This window comes from Sardina pilchardus, chromosome 2 (genome assembly GCF_963854185.1).
Source record: "Sardina pilchardus chromosome 2, fSarPil1.1, whole genome shotgun sequence".
In the NCBI taxonomy this organism is placed as follows: domain Eukaryota; kingdom Metazoa; phylum Chordata; class Actinopteri; order Clupeiformes; family Clupeidae; genus Sardina; species Sardina pilchardus.
This window is the reverse complement of record NC_084995.1, coordinates 4,753,210-4,772,261: the sequence shown is the minus strand read 5'-3', so window position 1 is coordinate 4,772,261 and position 19,052 is coordinate 4,753,210. Positions and strand designations below refer to the sequence as shown.

Sequence of the window (19,052 nt, the reverse complement as noted above, 5' to 3'; positions counted from 1 at the left end):
TCTGAGAATATGAGGCATGTTTTCAGAAAATGTGTGTTAGCAATCGAGAAAAACTGTAAGAATTCATAAAAGTTTTATGAAGCACTAAACTAACAGTAAAACAGTGTTTTTTTTTTTTAAACATAGGTCACTCTAGTATTGAACTTTGTTCACTGTCATCAGCGATTATTTTACACAAATATAAACCAAACAAGACAACAAGCAAAACTAATCACACAATGATAATTAGTGAAGATATATTATGCAACTTATCCCCCTCCAAAACTACAGAACAGAAGATGGAATCATTTACATTGTATAAAACACTACAATTTGATTCACGTGAATACTTAACAAAAAACGACAATTATTTTTAATCATAGGATAACATTCATGAGCAAAGACAATTAAAATGAAAACGCATGTCAAAGTGCGTACTTTGTTAATGGACTTAAAGTTATGAACTAAACTAAAATTAACTTCAGTTATTAAGTCATTATCAGACAACCAATATTAGGGCCTAATGTGATCTCTTGTAAAAACGAAAGAGAAAAAGCCTAGCATTAAAATATGAAACCTTACTAGTTTTTTGAAGAAATATAAACAACTCCAGGGGTTCACAATAAAAGTAATAATAGTGGTATAAAACAACCATGTTGCTGGTAAAATCTAAAGGAGTCCATCAAATATTCCAAGAAAATCTTCAAATTCTGTGCAGTCATTATCGACCAGGGAGCTGAAACTTTGCATAAATTAATTGTTACTGCTGCTGTCTAAATTCCCTAAGAAATGTTAAGCTGCAAATATGTGAATTTCAAAAATGATTTAAACGATTCAGAAACGACTAAAGGATTTACCTGCACTTAATGTCACCTCCTTTGGCCATCTTCTTTGTAAAGAAATTCTGCGGTCCATTACGGATATCATTCTCATGATTCTGTAAGAGAAGTATTATTCATTTAGCCTGGATATCACCAAAGATAATTTAGGGAGGAGCAAGATACTTCATAAGAAGCCACTTCCTGGAACCCAAATCGCAAGAGGGGGAGGTCAAAATCCCCCTTTATGCAGAGCAGAGGCAGCAACTGTTCCATTGAAGTCTATGGACATAGATCAGAATTTCATGTGTATGCTAAGGTCTTGGTTCTCTAGAGTTAAGAATGTGAATTTTGGGCACAGCTTCATGACCCTCAACCCCTTCTGATCACTTAAGGTACATTTTTTGCATTTTTGAGCACTCCAGTCTGGAGAAAATTGACTTTATATCAGGTGTGCCCCTGTTATTTACTCTGCTGCTGTTGGCTGGTGGACGATGATCAGATGGCGCTGGGGTAACTTAAAGAGTCACTTCACCCCATAACTCCACCCACTTCACATTTCTGAAACAGGCTTTCAAAATGGGCGAGACGCTCTGAAATTTAGAGAGGGAGTGCAGCACTGCTGCAACCAATCAACCATGGTGATTTCGTGTCAATCTGGGAATGAGTGCTGCAGACATGGCTTATCACAGGTAGGCTAATCAGGGCAGCAGGTGTTGGGGCGTTTCATTCCTAATTTGTAACGACCCGGTGACGTAGTGTTGGACGAGAAGTACAGGACTTCGTCAGCATTCCAATAGCATTTTGGACCAACATGCCATGGCATGTTTCAACCTGTAGAATGCGCTGAGAGCAATATCTCAAATAAAAAATCAGACGAAATGTTACTTTTGTCGAGAAACACGACCTGGTAATAGTACAGTTAACCCTGGTAATAGTACAGTTCACCACTTATGAGTATTTTCAATCAATCAACAGCTCAAAAAACATGTTTTAGGGTGCAGTGACTCTTTAATAAGAGCAGTGACATATTTCCATTCTTCCATTGATGTTTTTATTCAATTCCTTGAAAGTGTAGGCTACATGATTTGTGTGTGTTATTTTCCATATTAGAGTTGATAAATGTTATTAGAAGGTTTGAAAGAGCAGCAAGATTATTTTGTAACACCATCAATTCATCTGGTCCCTTTCCACAGGTGTATAAATCAAGCAACTGATAGCTAATGCATTGATAATCGGGTGCTTGATTTTAGGGACCTGATGAAACCCATGAATACGTCAATGACACACCTCTTTATGCAGAGGAAGTGATCCCCATTTTGCGCCCATAGACATGAACTACGACGAAATATCTTGCTCCGCCTTAAGGATCTCTGATAATCTCTCTTTTTAAGTCCCTTAATTGTTCTAAAAAGCCTTTCAAACGTGTCAATGACGTCATTCATTAGCAGGATGCTAGTGTGTTATGGGCATCAACGGCCAAGCCTGTGAGAAACCAAAGGGCCATAAGTAATTACGTTGCATGTAAATGCAATGTACTGTTATCCCTGTTCTTCTTCTTATTATCGTTATAATTATTCTGCTTCCGACCAAAATCAACGATCAAAGGCTCTAAAACCACTGAACCGTTTGACGTCATTCAAGCACTCCTACAAAGGTCTTGAAACGGAGATTTGTTCTATTATTTTTCACATTTGTGAACTTTATACTTTTTGAGATATTTACGATAAAAGAGTTCAAAAATCCCATAGACTTAACGTTGAGACGCTTTGGTGGCAGAAATGGATTGTTACGTAGTGCTCATTAAGCTACAGCTGCAGAGCTGCCAACTCTCACGCTTTCGGCGTGTGACACACGATTTTGCTTGTTTACACACGCACTCACGCCATACATCCATTTTCTCACGCAAAACAAAATCTGATTTTGGGCTGAGACTAGTTCGTTCCTTTTAAAACTCCCCAACGGCTAAGAAGCGCCACTGTACAGTAGGATAACCCTATTCGTTGCATAGACATCCAAGTTTGCGACAGAAGGAGAGACCCGCGGGAGAACATCTCAATCTGGTCAGAGAACTAGGTATGTTGACAATGCCACAAATCATAGGCCTATCATTAATTAAGAATTCACTCTCTTAAACTTAACATCTTGAAATAAATCAGTTTACGTGGATGAACTTGATTCCCTAGCCTACATGTTAACTTAGACATTGCACTGTTTTGTTTGCTGGAACGTGTGGATAAATGGAGAGAGCTAAATCATAGTGCTCACTAAAATCATAAAGGAACATTGCAAGACACTCATCTCTTACAGATCCCTGAAAGATTTTCTTCAACTTGTTAGTGTTTTGAACATGTATTTTATCTAATGACACAAAAAGCAAAATTAATCGCATCCACATATCCTTGTCATGCATCTTTTATTTCACTCGCGTAAAACCGTCAGACAGAAAGCCACCTCACGTATTTCTTAAAGCGACAGGCACTCAATTACACACACCACTAATGCACACTCAATTAGACCTAGGCCTACACACATTTTAAAAATATAATAGGCCTATGAGTAAGTGTAATAATCTTGAAATCAGTATACAAATGGGTAATTTTTTAAACTACTAATAATTATGCAGATTGTAAAATACTAAACATTATCAACAAAATATGTACAGTTATAAGAATTCCAAAATATATGATATAGAAACATATGACTATCATTTTCTGTGTGTGTGTGGAGGGTCGAGCAGAATCTTATGGCCACTGGTGTGAATGATCTCACAATATTCAATATTAGGTTACTGATGATTAAAGAGACCCTATGCAACTTTTTCATAGTCATAAAATCGCTTAGAAATCGTTCTTTTGCTTGACTGACCAGTTTTATCGAAAACAGTCACATTTCTTCCCAGCCCTAGTGTCCCTATCCGCTATTACAACCTTGCAACTTTCTGATGAACGATCGTCTGCTGTTTACCTCTGGAAGTCAGAGACGCGAAAGGAACAAGAAGAACCACGCTTGCAATTTATATATTTATATATAGCCTATATATGTAGAAATATACACGCTAAAGCTGTCGGGGAAGCTCTGCAGAGAAATATGCAAGCATAAAACGAGCGAAAACGAAAAACGAAACCGAAACCAGAGATGAAATCGCCAATCCTGCATTGTTCCTCTTTAACACTGACACAAGTATTAAGGTTTTGCTTGTGATGTTTTGGTCACGTGATTCTATGTTCCATCGCCGACTGGTAGTCAACTGGTAGGCAAGCTGGCGAGTCAACGCACTGAACCTTCGTTGGCTAACCTAACTTTTTCATACATTAATTTGATTAACAGGCTAGATATGGCGATACGCCTAAGCACACTGCCGCCTCATGGAACAGGCACAACAAGTCGGCATATTTTCACCTCGTTTTATACACACGTGAACACGTCCTCCCCATACATGTTCTGCATTGGATCTTAAAAGCTACTTTTCCACCAGGCAGTAGGGTACACTTCGGTTCAGTACGTTACGTTTTGGTACGGAACGTTTTGGTACGGTTCAGTCCGGTTTGTGTACCCACTGCAAAAGGCACTACTGTATAAGATTGCTGGCTGTGCTCCATAGGGCAGCATTATCATATAATTTAAATAAACTTGTCATAAAAATAAATACAGTGGACACATAAAGCTGCTTGTTTATGTTACTTTTGCTACTTGTTGCTGTCTTCGTTTGGTGGACAGTATAGCCTTATCAACCTGTCTTCTTAAGGTAACTGTTAATCAGACTCGCTAGACTTTTATTTACAACTGTGTCTTACTGGAGTAGGTAGTACTAGGTAGGTTGCAGAGCTTGAAGACGTGCTTTATAGCCAACTGTAAGCTAGATAGTTTACTAGAAACGTTTGCAAGAATCCATCTGCTAATGCAAAGGCTAGCAAAGTAGCTTAAAGTTAAAGTGACAGACGTGGCCACTGGCTAGTACGGAATGCTAATTGATGCCGATATAATAGCTCTAACAACAACTTGGATTTGAAACACGCATAATAACTTATAACTTGGGTTCATGTGACCCAGTTGTGGTTTATGTTAGCCTACAATTACAAGTCATGTTTTGGTTCACTGTAGTTAATAGTTTTGCACGTCATGGATGTGAGCACCACCAGGTAGGCTAGTTCTGTCATTTATTTGTTAGCTTTGGTTAAAAAGCGTCAGCCAAATGAAAATGAAATGTAATTTGGCCATGTTATGTTATGTGCTACGTTTTGAAAAGACAGAAACTATGGTGCTTATAAATATGTGACCAGTTTCGATGTAATTACACGTTCGTAAATAGTAAAAAAGTTATGTTTGTGTTGGAGTGTCAAGATAAGATATTGTGGCAGGGTGAGTAGCCAGTAAAGTAACGTAGCTAGCACAGGCTACCAGATGCATGACAACACGAGGACTCAACACTAAACCGCTAGTTAATCAAATAAGATTCACCAACCTGACATAAAATTAGCCGGACAATAACCAAGTTTCCATCCAGTTTTTGCGACGTTTTGTTATCGACAAACAGAACATGCGCAAAAAAAATAGCTGTCTCCAGCCTATTTCCATCCAACTGCCGTTTTATCGATAAAATGCATGCGTGATGACGTCACACATCCCTAAAACGAACTGTCGCATAAGTTTTGGTGTATCGCAAAAAAAATCTGCCTTTGAGCCGTTTCCATACATCATTTTGGGTATGTAGCAAATTATCTACCTTTTGCTTTCCACGTGACACCCCCTTCCACCCCCTTCCACAAACAAACAAAAATGGAGAGATTAGTCAGACAGTTTTTAAAATTTGCCAGCTAACAGTAATTTCAGTGTCACAAATGTTGTAGCATTCCTTTGCCGTTTTCTATCAAAAATAGCTGTGATATCATTTTCCTCAATTAAATTGAGGAAATGTGCGATAAAGCCTTGAGAAATTGAGGAAATGTGCGATAAAGCCTTTTTTCCCGACAAAAAGTGTTTCCAATCTAATTTTTGCGACATTTGAAGAATCGATATGGTGTTAATGCGCTAAAGTTAAACGGAAAAATATTCTGTCGACATTTGCAAAATTCTATCGATAATTAGCGTTTCCGTAAAAAATAAAAGCGCTAAAATATTTTCTCGTAAAACCGCCTTGGATGAAAACCTGGCTACTGTCACGTTTCTGTCCATCATAATTTCAGTTCAATCAGTTGTAGACTACAACAAGGCCGTAGTCACCATAGACATTGAGGGGGACGCGTCCCCCCCAATATTCAGATACGACCAAAATGTCCCCCCCAATATTCGGACATAGAAAAATAAATTAATCAAAAAACGCTACTGGAAACTAACGGTAACGACCGCGATCTGAATTGTCACTGGCAAATCCACTCAAATGCACAAAATAGCTTAATAGTAGCACCTTCATTACCTGGCGTGACGCACGCTTTCAACATCAATCTCACGCTCTCACACACACGCAAGAAATGTCACGCCAAATCCATTCTTCTTTTTCATCAATCTGTTCACTTTCAGTTGACAGTTGGTGGCTAGACTAGACCACTGCATATTGTTTAGACAGGAGACAAATGTAAGGCATAGGTGGGCTCTTTAGATCAACTACAGGTATAGTATCTGTCTGTACAATGTTTTCAGCGCAGAGAAATTATCTGAGACGCAAAATGCAAAATTATTCTCTATCGGATTGCTCACTAGTCACACTGATATGCATGTCACTTGACAGAGCACGAGCTTTCTGGTGGTATCAATGTAAATTTAGCCTACACTAAATATAGTTATATATTCTTCTATCTGCAACTCGCAAAATAATCAATTTGCGCACCAACTATTCTCTGGTGGATTGCTCATGAAGTTTAGGCTAATCACAAGCTTTCTGATTAGGCTATAGTTACTGTAATAAACGGTTCGCGAGAAAATCAACGTGAATACTGAAATCATATTAGGCCTACATTCCATCTCCACACCTGGCCCGTTCCCAAGAAATCCAGTTTTTAAATTGCAATACATTTCTACTTGTTCTCCATCTTCAGGCTGTGGCACAACCAAAATAATGAACTACTGCTTGACTATTGTGTTCTTCCACTTGTTTGTTTTGTTTAACATTTAGATAAACTACATATAATTAGAACATAAGCATTGCTTTCATATTCCTAGGCATAATTTTAGACTAGGGTTAGGATCAGTCTGTGGTGTCAGACGTCTTCCACACAGTCTGCAGCATAATAATTCATGACGTCTAAAATGCACCGTCTCAAACGCCTGTAGGCGATCATTAATTTGTAAATAATAAATACATCAATACAGTTCATTTGTAATCATGAAAGCAAGATAATCAACGTTGTGGCAAAGTTGCCTGAAAGCACGTATGACGCGCCTCTTCTGGATGAAAGAAACACCTTTCAGGTACGGGAACAGACCTCAGGCAAGTTGCCTAAATTGTAGGCCTGAGGCTGTTTGACCAAAATATGTAGGCTAGCCTATTAGTTGTCATTGTGTTAATCTTCAATTCCATACAACAGGAGAGCTATAACTTCAGTCTGTGCAAAACTCGTGCAGTCAATGAACGACATACAGTAGCCTACTGCAAGCCTAGGCTATCCACTGAGCGCTAAGCCATGGTCAACAACTAAATTGCAGAAAATTATTAAATAACTATTATGAATCAAAGTCAGTCCGACTCATTTGATTGCATGTCATAAATGAAATGGCAATACACATTTAATGACGAATAGTATTTATTAAATGGAAGGACCTCGTCAGTCAATGTCAATGTAACTTTTATTTCGAATTTATCTATTTCTAATTTTCTGAAGCAATTTGTCTATTTCTACATCTCTGAAACAGCAAAACTTCTTATTGGAGAGCCAACACGTCCTCTGTTGATTCAATGGTTCGTCGTTGTTCCTGTAATGAAAAGAAAAGGAAACAAAAGCCTAATTAGGTCTGGTGACTAGCTTGTAGCTGCACTGCAACGAGATGTAGAGTAGTCTATGCTGAGCACAGTTGTGAGACATTACTGTGTCACATAGCAGCTTATACGGTTATTGCAAAATCTAGAGAAATGTGCGAAGTGGCCAGCGGGGTATAAGTTTGTTTGACATTATGTGTGAGCACAAAAGTTAGGCCTGGGTCTACCCAGTCCACCCAAGCCTAAATCGCATATGCCGACTTAGTGAGAACATCTGTATTTGATACGATATGTTTAGGATTATAATATGTAGGCTTAACATTTTAACGGGAAACACAGTAGCACCAATAACTTACTTTTCCGCTCTCCGCTGGGCTGGCGGAGGATAGACAGGATGACGGGCACTATCGCTTCACTCCTCATTTCTTTCACTGGCTCACTGCCGAAGGTCTGACTCACTGCAGAAGGTTTTGATGGTTAGCTATACAGTCATAACACTACGGTCAAGATAACGCATTTAATTAGACTAGCTGGAGCTAGGACACCCCCTGAATAAAATCTAGGCTATTCATAATTATGGAATAAACGTCGTTAGCAGGCCCAACATTAGGTAACCAGAATCGGGTTATAAGCCAGCAAGTTTTAAACGGACGTCAGTTAGCTAGCGTTAACGCTAACGGCTGATGATATCATAGGCTACTATTATAATTCATATAGCTTCAAGAATGAAAGCAATATCAGATTAAAAGTTTGTTAGAGAAAAATGTAATCGCCATTACTGATTACAAAAGACAAATTAAGAAGATGTCAATTAGGCCTACCAAGTCATGTAGACCTACTGTATAACGATAACTTTTATGGGCAATCTACTGTAAGCATGAGTTAGGCCTAGATAGGTAACGTCATCTTTTGTAGCCTATGCAGCTAATAAACATAACGTAAAAGTTTTTTTTTTTTAAACTTACCTGTTCCATCTGATTCACTCCCAAGGCAGGACATCTCCTTCTTGGCCATAACCGTTAGATTTTTGTTGTAGCCTACTTCGTGTAGCTAGCCTACACTCCTCTTCACCTCACCACCGTACGCTACTTCTTGCACTTTTTCGGCGATTTCCTCCCAATTTCTTTGTTTTACCGTTAGCCGAATTTGCTTTTCAATAAAGTTTTTCATTTGTTGTATTCCTCTAGCAGGATTATTTTTTTCGTCCTCTGGCCAATTTGGCTTCATTGCCTTTTTTTATTGGGTCTATATCAGTACAATACAGACTGTCTGCAACGGTAGACGGTGGTCCATTGTTTACTTCCTGCCCTCCATGTCAAATCGTCCCGCTGTGGCGCGTCATAATAATCACGTGATTGAAACCAAGCTATTGGTAAGGCTACTAAGAACCAGAGCTCTGGCCTAGGGTGTGGCTCAGGGACTCTATAGCGCCACCTAGCACGTTGTCTGTTGTGGTTGACACATACATTCACGAAAATGAATAAAATTTGGTGGGCTTGTGTGTTATTGCTACTGCTAGTCAGAGACTGAGCTATGGCCTAGGGTGTGGCTTAGGGACTCTATAGCGCCACCTAGCGCGTTGTCTGTTGTGGTTGACACATACATTCATGAAAATTAACCAAATTTGGTGGGCTTGTGCATTATTGCTACTGCTAGTCAGAGACAGAGCTCTGGCCTAGGGTGTGGCTTAGGGACTCTATAGTGCCACCTAGTGCGTTTCCTATTGTGGTTGACATATATTCACAAAATTTAACAAATTTAGGTAGGCTTCTGTGTTATTGCTGCCGCCAGTCAGAGACAGAGGTCTGGCCTAGGGTGTGGCTTAGGGACTCTATAGCACCCCAGCATGTTGTCTGTTGTGGTTGACACATACATTCAAGATAAAAAAAAAACACACACATTTGATGGGCATGTGTGTTGCTCATGCACATGCCCACCACACGCAGATGTTGCTTTGTTAGTTTACGAAATGTCACAGGTCTGCACCGTAGGTGCTCGGGTCCGCCATCGCCGCTTGCGGCTATATTTATTAATATTATTATAGTGGAATCCTCTTACGCTCCATGTTTGGCCTTTTGTCACCAACTTGGCATGCTCTAAAACTCTTGAAATTTGTCTGCTACATGTGGAATTGGTAAGGCTACTAAGAACCAGGCCTAGGGTGTGGCTCAGGGACTCTATAGCGCCACCTAGCACGTTGTCTGTTGTGGTTGACACATACATTCACGAAAATGAATACAATTTGGTGGGCTTGTGTGTTATTGCTACCGCTAGTCAAAGACAGAGCTCTTGCCTAGGGTGTGGCTTAGGGACTCTATAGCGTCACCTAGCGCGTTGTCTGTTGTGGTTGACACATACATTCATGAAAATTAACCAAATTTGGTGGGCTTGTGCATTATTGCTACTGCTAGTCAGAGACAGAGCTCTGGCCTAGGGTGTGGCTTAGGGACTCTATAGTGCCACCTAGTGTGTTACCTATTGTGGTTGACATATGTGACCCTGCCTATGATAACCCAGCTAAAGTCATTTTTTGGTGATTCACTGTTTTTTACATAAAGTAATTCTACATAACTTAAAGAACATTTTCTGAAAATTTCACCTTGATATCTTTAATACTGACCAAGTAAGGCCATGAGAAAGATTAAGCAAATTACGCGCTCAGAAAAACATGTTTTTTAGAAATTCCAATTTAAAAACATCCATATTTTCAACACTAATTCATTTTTGAACCATAATTACCCTGACTGTCTGTCATATACCAAATTAAAGATTACATTCTCCCCTTTCAAGTGATATATGACACATTTATGGAAAAATTCTGATACTTTGATAATCTGATTCTGAACTTTATAATGTGCATGGCGAAAAAGCTAATTACATTGAAATGAATAGGGGAGTGATAGCACATTAACTTCATCATGAATACAATTAAACAAATCATGTCACTTAATAAGTTCTGTAATTCTATTAGTTAAAAAAACAGTAGATAGGTTACATCTCATCAGCCTCCTGAGCATTATGTAACATTTGGACTGTACACTATATTATATATAAAAAATAATTAACAGTCGGAACTCGCCATACAATCTGAACTGTTCAAGCTGTGAATTTTGACAATAGTAGGCCCATGGTTTCTATTCAGATGTAACAGTTATATCAAAAGTATATCACACACAAGTAAATCATTTTTAAAAACTGTACATAACACACATACACTATATTGACCCCCATATGAACTTAAGTCACATCCTATTCTTAATCCATAGGGTTTAATATAACGTTGGTCCACTATTTGCAGCTAAAACAGCAGAATGGTCAAAAATGCCCATAAACACTTTCTTAAACCTTGTGGAAAGCCTTCCCAGAAGAGTTGAGGCTGCAAAGGGAGGGGTAGCGGCAGTGGTAGTAGACAGGGAGGGGTCCAGACAGACAGCTTGGTGTGTGTGTGTGTGTGTGTGTGTGTGTGTGTGTGTGTGTGTGTGTGATGGACAAGGGCTTGTCAGGAAATCTCACATAAAACACTTGTGTTGTGTGGTTGTGTGATGGGTGCAGGAAAACCCTGTTTTGTGTTTTCAGTTTGATGTCTGGACTATCTTCAGATTAACCAAACTAGCAGCTTGGGGCTCGATCACCAAAACTGGAACGTCCACATCATCTTTCAGCTCATCATCTGAAAAAGCAAGGAGGGGGCGTTAAATAGATATTGAAGCAATAAATACATTTAAAATAGACTTACAACAATAGAGCAATTAATGTGATCTCTTTAATGTTAAAACAATCCTATGAATCAGACTGGATCTGCATGACTGAAACAAGGAGCAGGGGAGATCAACTTAAACAGAAAGGATGGAGGGGCAGAGCAGTCAGTATAAGAATCTATCAAAAGCTAAGGTATTTACACTGACTTTAAGAGTTGTATAACATAGATTTCACATGCATCATATAGAAATTTCACATGCATCACCAAGCAAATCTGTTCACAGATATGTAAATAAAATTGACCTATGATCATCGGAATGACAATGCAATACATTTGTAGTTACACTGGCATAGGCTAACTGATTAGCTGCTAGTTGCAGTCAGGGAGGGTAGTTCATGACAAAACTTACCTTCATATTTCTTCAACCAGGACCGAGTCATCTTCGTTATCTTCATCATCACCAAAGCAATCCATTATAAAAGCCGTTATGTCACCATCTGAGGCGATTCCTCCAAAATTGATGCCATTCAACTGTTTAGACTCGCCGCTATCTTCTGTTCTTTGACTAGCTATCACGGACGCCGCCGCCATGTCGGGGGGAAAAATGAATCGCCTCAGAGATAGGTCTAGTGTCCAAGAATTTGAGTGCAGATACAAAGCATAAAATGTCCATAAAACATGACGGCTAGCTTGACAAAATGTTGATCCATCTAAAGCAAGGCACAGTTTGTGATGTTTACGCGATGACACGAAGCAGTCGACACAAAAAGTGCCACCCGGCTTAAGTCGCAAGTTTTCAGCAGTCTTCAAAGTAACGTTATCGCAGTCATTGCGCATTGATCTTGAAGTCTGCATTCACTTTCTAATGATAGAAAAGAAGTTCCTAAACCGAATAACAGCCAAATCAGTAGTTGTTTTTGCACATAAAGTAATCCCAAAGACGTGAGAAAAGCCATGTTTACGGAGCCAACTTCCGGTATTTTTAAAAGGAAAATAGAAACGTAAGGTGAATAAAATCACGATTTTCACTATTTATCATGTTAGATATCAAAATGTAAACAATGAATCCTGAAACTACAGTATTTCATGTTTCATTTACAGTAGTTAACTCATTTGGCATATTTTTTACATTTTTCACGCTATAATACTTTGACGGCCTATATGTCATAATTAGATTTGGCGACTTTAGCCGGGTTTTCACAGACGGGGTCACATATATTCACAAAATTGAACAAATTTAGGTAGGCTTCTGTGTTATTGCTGCCCCCAGTCAGAGACAGAGGTCTGGCCTAGGGTGTGGCTTAGGGACTCTATAGCACCCTAGCGTGTTGTCTGTTGTGGTTGACACATACATTCAAGATAAACATTTTTTTTAAAAAACACACATTTGATGGGCATGTGTGTTGCTCATGCACATGCCCACCAACACGCAGATGTTTCTCTGTTAGTTTCCGAAATGTCACAGGTCTGCACTGTAGGTGCTCGGGCCCGCCATCGCCGCTTGCGGCTATATTTATTGATATTATTATAGTGGAATCCTCTTACGCTCCATGTTTGGCCTTTTGTCACCAACTTGGCATGCTCTAAAACTCTTGAATTTTGAAATTGGTAAGGCTACTCAGAACCAGAGCTCTGGCCTAGGGTGTGGCTCAGGGACTCTTTAGCGCCACCTAGCGCGTTGTCTGTTGTGGTTGACACATACATGCACGAAAATGAACCAAATTTGGTGGGCATGTGTGTTGTATGAATCTGAACAAGTTTTACATTTAAACTTTATTATCGAAATCATGTCATATAACATGCATACAAACCTGCATAGTTTCCCTTTAACAGATAAAACCATTCAGGCACCCATTCTGTGACACGTTAGCACAAAGGCTGAATAGATCAGGAAAATACTGTGTAATTGGGAAATTCTCTAGGAGATATTCCAAAATACCCCTAGCTTCTACTACAAATGAGCCTTAAAATGAACAGATAAACTGACACAGTTACCTTCTTGTGAGGAAATGTCACTGGCTCAAGACACCCATTGTCAAGTTACTCCTAAATCCTTAATAACAATTCAATTTCAACTTATAGAGGGCCAATTACACGTCTCAAGGCGCTTTACAGAGAGTTAAACAACCTTAATAAAGGCTTTTTAACTATATTCTTGCCTTTATCCCTGAATTAATGGGGGATGATGCTTCTTTTTTTCTTTCTTGTCATGACTTGTTATGACTTGTAATGTGTTTCTAGCATTAATTGAAGTACTAATCACTGCCAATAGATTAATTCAAATATGGGAAAAAAGTTACTCACAGATGGGGATGTTTTGATAGCAGCACTAAGGATGGAACAGAAATAAATGTACACATTTATTTTTGGTTGCACACTTTTGCTAAAGAGCATGCAGAATTACTTACAGTAATTTCTTGTGTATTAGCCACATTGTGTAAAAGACGTATTACGTGTAAAAGACCATATTAATACCATATCAACTGTCCCCCTTTATTAACCTCTTAGCTGAAGAAATTGATCAAAATCTCATAAACCGCGGCTAGTAGTTGGGAAATTACGGTGTTACATTTCACATGATTAGACTTACCATGGTGGAGCACTTGTAAGGTCTCCAACGGGCATTTCTTTTGCAGGACATAATGATGTTTGATGACCTAGAAAATAAACAAAACTTTAACCAAGAAATTCCAAATGCACATAATGTACATGCTTTTGTGTCACTTGCTCTGGGAAATTTTGAGTGAAGAGCGGCCATCAACACCCCCACAACATTACAAGAGCCAATCCACACAAACCTGGAGAAATATGTGTTAAAGAGAAACTATGCAGGATTGGCGATTTTATCTCTGGTTTCGTTTTCGCTCGTTTTATGCTTGCATATTTCTCTGCAGAGCTTCCCCTACAGCTTTAGCGTGTATATTTATACATATATAGACCGGTTTCAGCCCCCTACCAACCGTCGTCAAGAACGAACTCAGAGGACAAGCGAACTCAGAGCCGCACGGACACGCACGGTCCGTGCGGGACGGACAGCACAAAGCAAGCGTGCTGAACTTAGTTGATGAAACTCATCGACTGATCATACGGGTCTAGTGACGACTTTTTATCAGGTAGGCTAAAGTAAACACTATTCTAGTAGCCTGATAAACCAGCCTAAATGGATTGGATGTCTAATTTAGTCTGGCCTCGATGAATGGATACAACGGCACATTGTTGATGAGCACAACCCGTTGTCTTTCAAACCGTGTCTGTGCCTATAGGCCAAACGCTCCCTCAAAACCCCGCCCCAGAGCCCTCTGCCTCGCCCGCGTTGATTCAAAACACATCTCTGCGTTGTGATTGGTTTAGTTGCCATCTGCCAGATTCAGGGCAGTGTTTTCAAAATGTTCAGTGGTCCGAGGCCAGACCCAAATGCAGGCAAAACATTTTGCCGTCCAGCAGTTGGCGCTGGTTTTCCAGGCTACTATTCTAGGCTATAACTAATGGCTAATAGTGTTCTCATTTTAATCTAAACCAGTCCGATCCTATGCTCTACTGGGACGGGGAGCACTGCACACCCCCCTTCTAAATTTTTTTTTTTTTAAAAAACAGACTTGCATGCACGACCATCATAGCACCCACACTCATAAAGCGGTCAACCAAACAGCTGAGTGTGTAGGCCAGCAGAAACGACCAATTCAAAATAATGTGAGACGACATAAACAAGCATTCATGCCACAGCGGGCTATTGTAAAGTCAAGTCCTCCTTATCTTACCTTAAACCTGAAGCGTCTGTGTTAGCACTTGTGGTGGATCATTGCTATCAGCCTCAGTATTCTGCCCGAACATTAATCCAGAAATCGTAGGCTTATTTGCGATTTTTTGTATTATCTACCTTACGTTTCGTTTGTGTTCTTTGTTTGTGTGTGGCTACCAGATTTGTATTTGGTATTGTATTCTTTGATGAGGATTCATTAATAAACCACTGAGGCCAATTTCTCATGACCAACACTTTTCTAGATGTCATCACGAACTCATGTTTCTTACACTAATATACAAGACTCAGGTCCGAACTAATGAGGACGCCACCAACAGGCAAGGAGTGTTTATTACAACTAACTACAATTCAGGCCTACATCTCTTCTTGCAGTAAGATAGAGTTCTATCCTATCACTTAAGTTAGGTCCTATGTTCACTGACTTTGCAAAACGTATCATTTCTTGTAGCCTACTACATAAAACATTCTTACTTCCTTGTTTTAACCTTACAAATACATGTGACTTTGCAATATTTCTTTTTTTCCTATCACCTCAAATTCACAACTTAAACAATGCTTTACTGTCACAGAAGTTGCATAAACGTTTTTTTCCACAATAAACTCAAGTTCATAACGTGCACTTACAGCAGAATCAGCACAAATTGGGACGTATAACATTTGTGGTGTACAGAAAGATGGCATAGAAAGACACCGTAGACATCAGCAAAGAGTCGACAAATGGGTCAGGAGTGAAAGTGCTTTGCTATTGGAGATGCACACTCGTGTGAATGTCTGTACGGGAGATGTTGCTGTTACAGGGGTTTCTTGTCAGACTGAAATGACAATGAAACATTGTGAACAGATACAAAACGAAGTGAATGGGTTGCATGAGGAACTGAGTAAAAACTGAACATAGCTGGATTTATTGGAAATTATGAGAAAACTCTTCACTTCACTGGCCTTCCCAACTGGCAGTTACCGTTTTCCCTGTATGAATACCTCAAAGGGCACCTTGAAACAAGAGTTCCGTCTTCATCAGCTTTGCATGCATTCCAAAAACGTATTCTCACTATCATGCGAATTAAACTTCATCTTTATGGAAAAGACTTGGCCTATAGATTTGAGAGGGATCAGTAAAGCAACTGTATCAATAACTTTTAATCATGTTTTACATGTCATGTGCTTGCCTCAAATCCTTGATCATGTGGGCAGAGAGAGATGATTTCATGAAAACAATGCCAATGGACTTTCGAAAACACTCTCCAAACTGTGTGGTGTGATCATTGACTGCTTTAAAATTTTCTTGGAACGAGCCACACATCCACTAGCCAGGGCCCAAACTCATCATACAAACATCAATCAGGTGCCCTTTGAGGTATTCAAATGTTATAAGTCCCAATTTGTGCTGATTCTGCTGTAAGTGCACGTTATGAACTTGAGTTTATTGTGGAAAAAAAAAGTTTATGTAACTTCTGTGACTGTAAAGCATTGTTCAAGTTGTGAATTTGAGGTGATAGAAAAAAAAAGAAATATTGCAAAGTCACATGTATCTGTAAGGTTAAAACAAGGAAGTAAGAATGTTTTATTTAGTAGGCTACAAGAAATGATACGTTTTGCAAAGTCAGTGAACATTACTGTAAGAAGAGATAGGCCTAAATTGTAGTTAGTTGTAATAAACACTCCTTGCCTGTTGGTGGCGTCCTCATTAGTTCGGACCTGAGTCTTGTATATTAGAGTGTAAACATGAGTTCGTGATGACATCTAGAAAATTGTTGGTCATAAGAAATTGGCCTCAGTGGTCTATTAATGAATCCTCATCAAATAATACAATACCAAATACAAATCTGGTGGCCACACACAAACAAAGAACACAAACGAAATGTAAGGTAGATAATACAAAAAATCGCAAATAAGCCTACGATTTCTGGATTAATGTTCGGGCAGAATACTGAGGCTGATAGCAATGATGCTAGCGCATCCACCACAAGTGCTAACACAGACGCTTCAGGTTTAAGGTAAGATAAGGAGGACTTTACAATAGCCCGCTGTGGCATGATTGCTTGTTTATGTCGTGTCACATTATTTTGAATTGGTCGTGTCTGCTGGCCTACAGACTCAGCTGTTTGGTTGACCGCTTTATGAGTGTGGGTGCTATGATGGTCGTGCATGCAAGTCTGTTTTTTTTTATTATTATTTTTTTAGAAGGGGGATGGGGTCCGGTGTACACAGTGCTCCCCGTCCCAGTAGAGCATAGGATCGGACTGGTTTAGATTAAAATGAGAACACTATTAGCCATTAGTTATAGCCTAGAATAGTGTTTACTTTAGCCTACCTGATAAAAAGTGGTCACTAGACCCGTATGATCAGTCGATGATAAGTTTCATCAACTAAGTTCAGCACGCTTGCTTTGTGCTGTCCGTGCGTGTCCGTGCGGCTCTGAGTTCGCTTGTCCTCTGAGTTCATTCTTGACGACGGTTGTTAGGGGGCTGAAACCGGTCTATAGGCTATATACTGTATATATATTAAATAAATTGCAAGCGTGGTTCTTTTTGTTCCTTACTCGTCTCAGACTTCCAGATGTAAACAAGGAGCGATCGCCTCCTGCACAAACTGCAAGGTTGCAATAGCGGATAGGGACACTAGGGGCGGGAGGAAATATTACTGTTTTCGATCAAACTGGTCAGTCAAGCAAAACAATGATTTCTAAGCGATTTTATGACTATGAAAAAGTTGCATAGGGTCTCTTTAACACTTGGAGGTCTGGGGTCTTTTCAGGCACTTTGAGGCAGTCAGCTAAACCTTGAGATTTTTAAGTTTTTCATCGAACTAAAAACATCTATGCAAAAGTGGCACATATGGTTATATTCTAGAGGTCCTCCACAATAATTATATGAGAGTAAAGTGGATGTAATGAAATTACTTTTTATTTTAATTCAGTGTAAACACAACTATTCAAAAAACAATTTTCAAAGATTAAAGGTCAAAGGTAAAAAAGACACTATACATATATAGAGCTAAGACTTTTGAAGTTTGAATAGTTTTACTACAAATTTGAAAAAAGTCAGACCTAATGTGTCACTTAGTGAGTGTCTCTTTCAAACAGGGTATCTGCACATTTTTTATCAACACATTTAATGACTTTTTTTTTTTTTAAAGGTTATTTTTTCGGGCTTTTTATGCCTTTAATTGGACAGGACAGTAGAGAGAATGACAGGAAGCGAGTGGGAGAGAGAGCAGGGGTGGGATCCGGAAAGGACCACGGGGCGGGAATCGAACCCGGGTCGCCGGCGTGCGGTGCAGTTGCGCCACGGCTGGGGCCTCATTTAATGACTTTTAAGACCTTTTTAAGACCTCTAAGAATAAAAATTAATACCATTACCACGGCAAAAATATATATATATAAAAAGTACGCTCTAGGCTGTTCAGTTAACCAAAGCACGCCAGGCAACTGCCTTCTCAATACTACAACAATACTGCTGTAAATAACGTAAACAGTGTGTAAACAAATCAAGTTGCAAATTACAAGTTAAACACAGTTAAAAAATGGACAAGGCTCCCGACTAACTTTTTGCGTTGGTTGCACTGGTGCGCCTAACTTTTTTTTCAGGTGTACCAGCACAACATTTAGGTGCACCCACATTTTTCATTGCATAGCTTTCTAACAGCAAAAGGTCACATTTTTATCGCACTCCTTTCATATAATGTGAATGATTTTTTATAAATATATTTGATAAATCATTCACATTATATATATAATCATTCAAACTAAATAACCCCCCCCCCCCCCATTTTTCCCCCCTTTACTTTCTATATAGCCTACTGAAATTTCTGATATTCATGACTGCACACTTTATTCAGATTATATAGCCTACTATTTGTATTACAACTCTAGGCCTACCTCTT

At 39.2% G+C, this 19,052-nt stretch overlaps 1 protein-coding gene across 2 annotated transcripts in view; it reads right to left on the bottom strand.

Moving 5' to 3' along the window:
- Nucleotides 1-214: 214 nt before the first annotated feature.
- hfm1 (helicase for meiosis 1) overlaps nucleotides 215-19,052 on the bottom strand; it is a 276,877-nt gene continuing 258,039 nt past the window's right edge. For both annotated transcript variants that reach the window (XM_062517215.1, XM_062517224.1), the window contains 4 exons: nucleotides 14,001-14,067; nucleotides 13,715-13,739; nucleotides 837-916; nucleotides 215-715 (listed from right to left, as the gene is read on the bottom strand). In XM_062517215.1, the coding sequence (XP_062373199.1) occupies nucleotides 649-715; nucleotides 837-916; nucleotides 13,715-13,739; nucleotides 14,001-14,067 (239 nt within the window). In that variant the 3' untranslated portion in view covers nucleotides 215-648. The remainder of the gene's footprint in view (nucleotides 716-836; nucleotides 917-13,714; nucleotides 13,740-14,000; nucleotides 14,068-19,052) is intronic.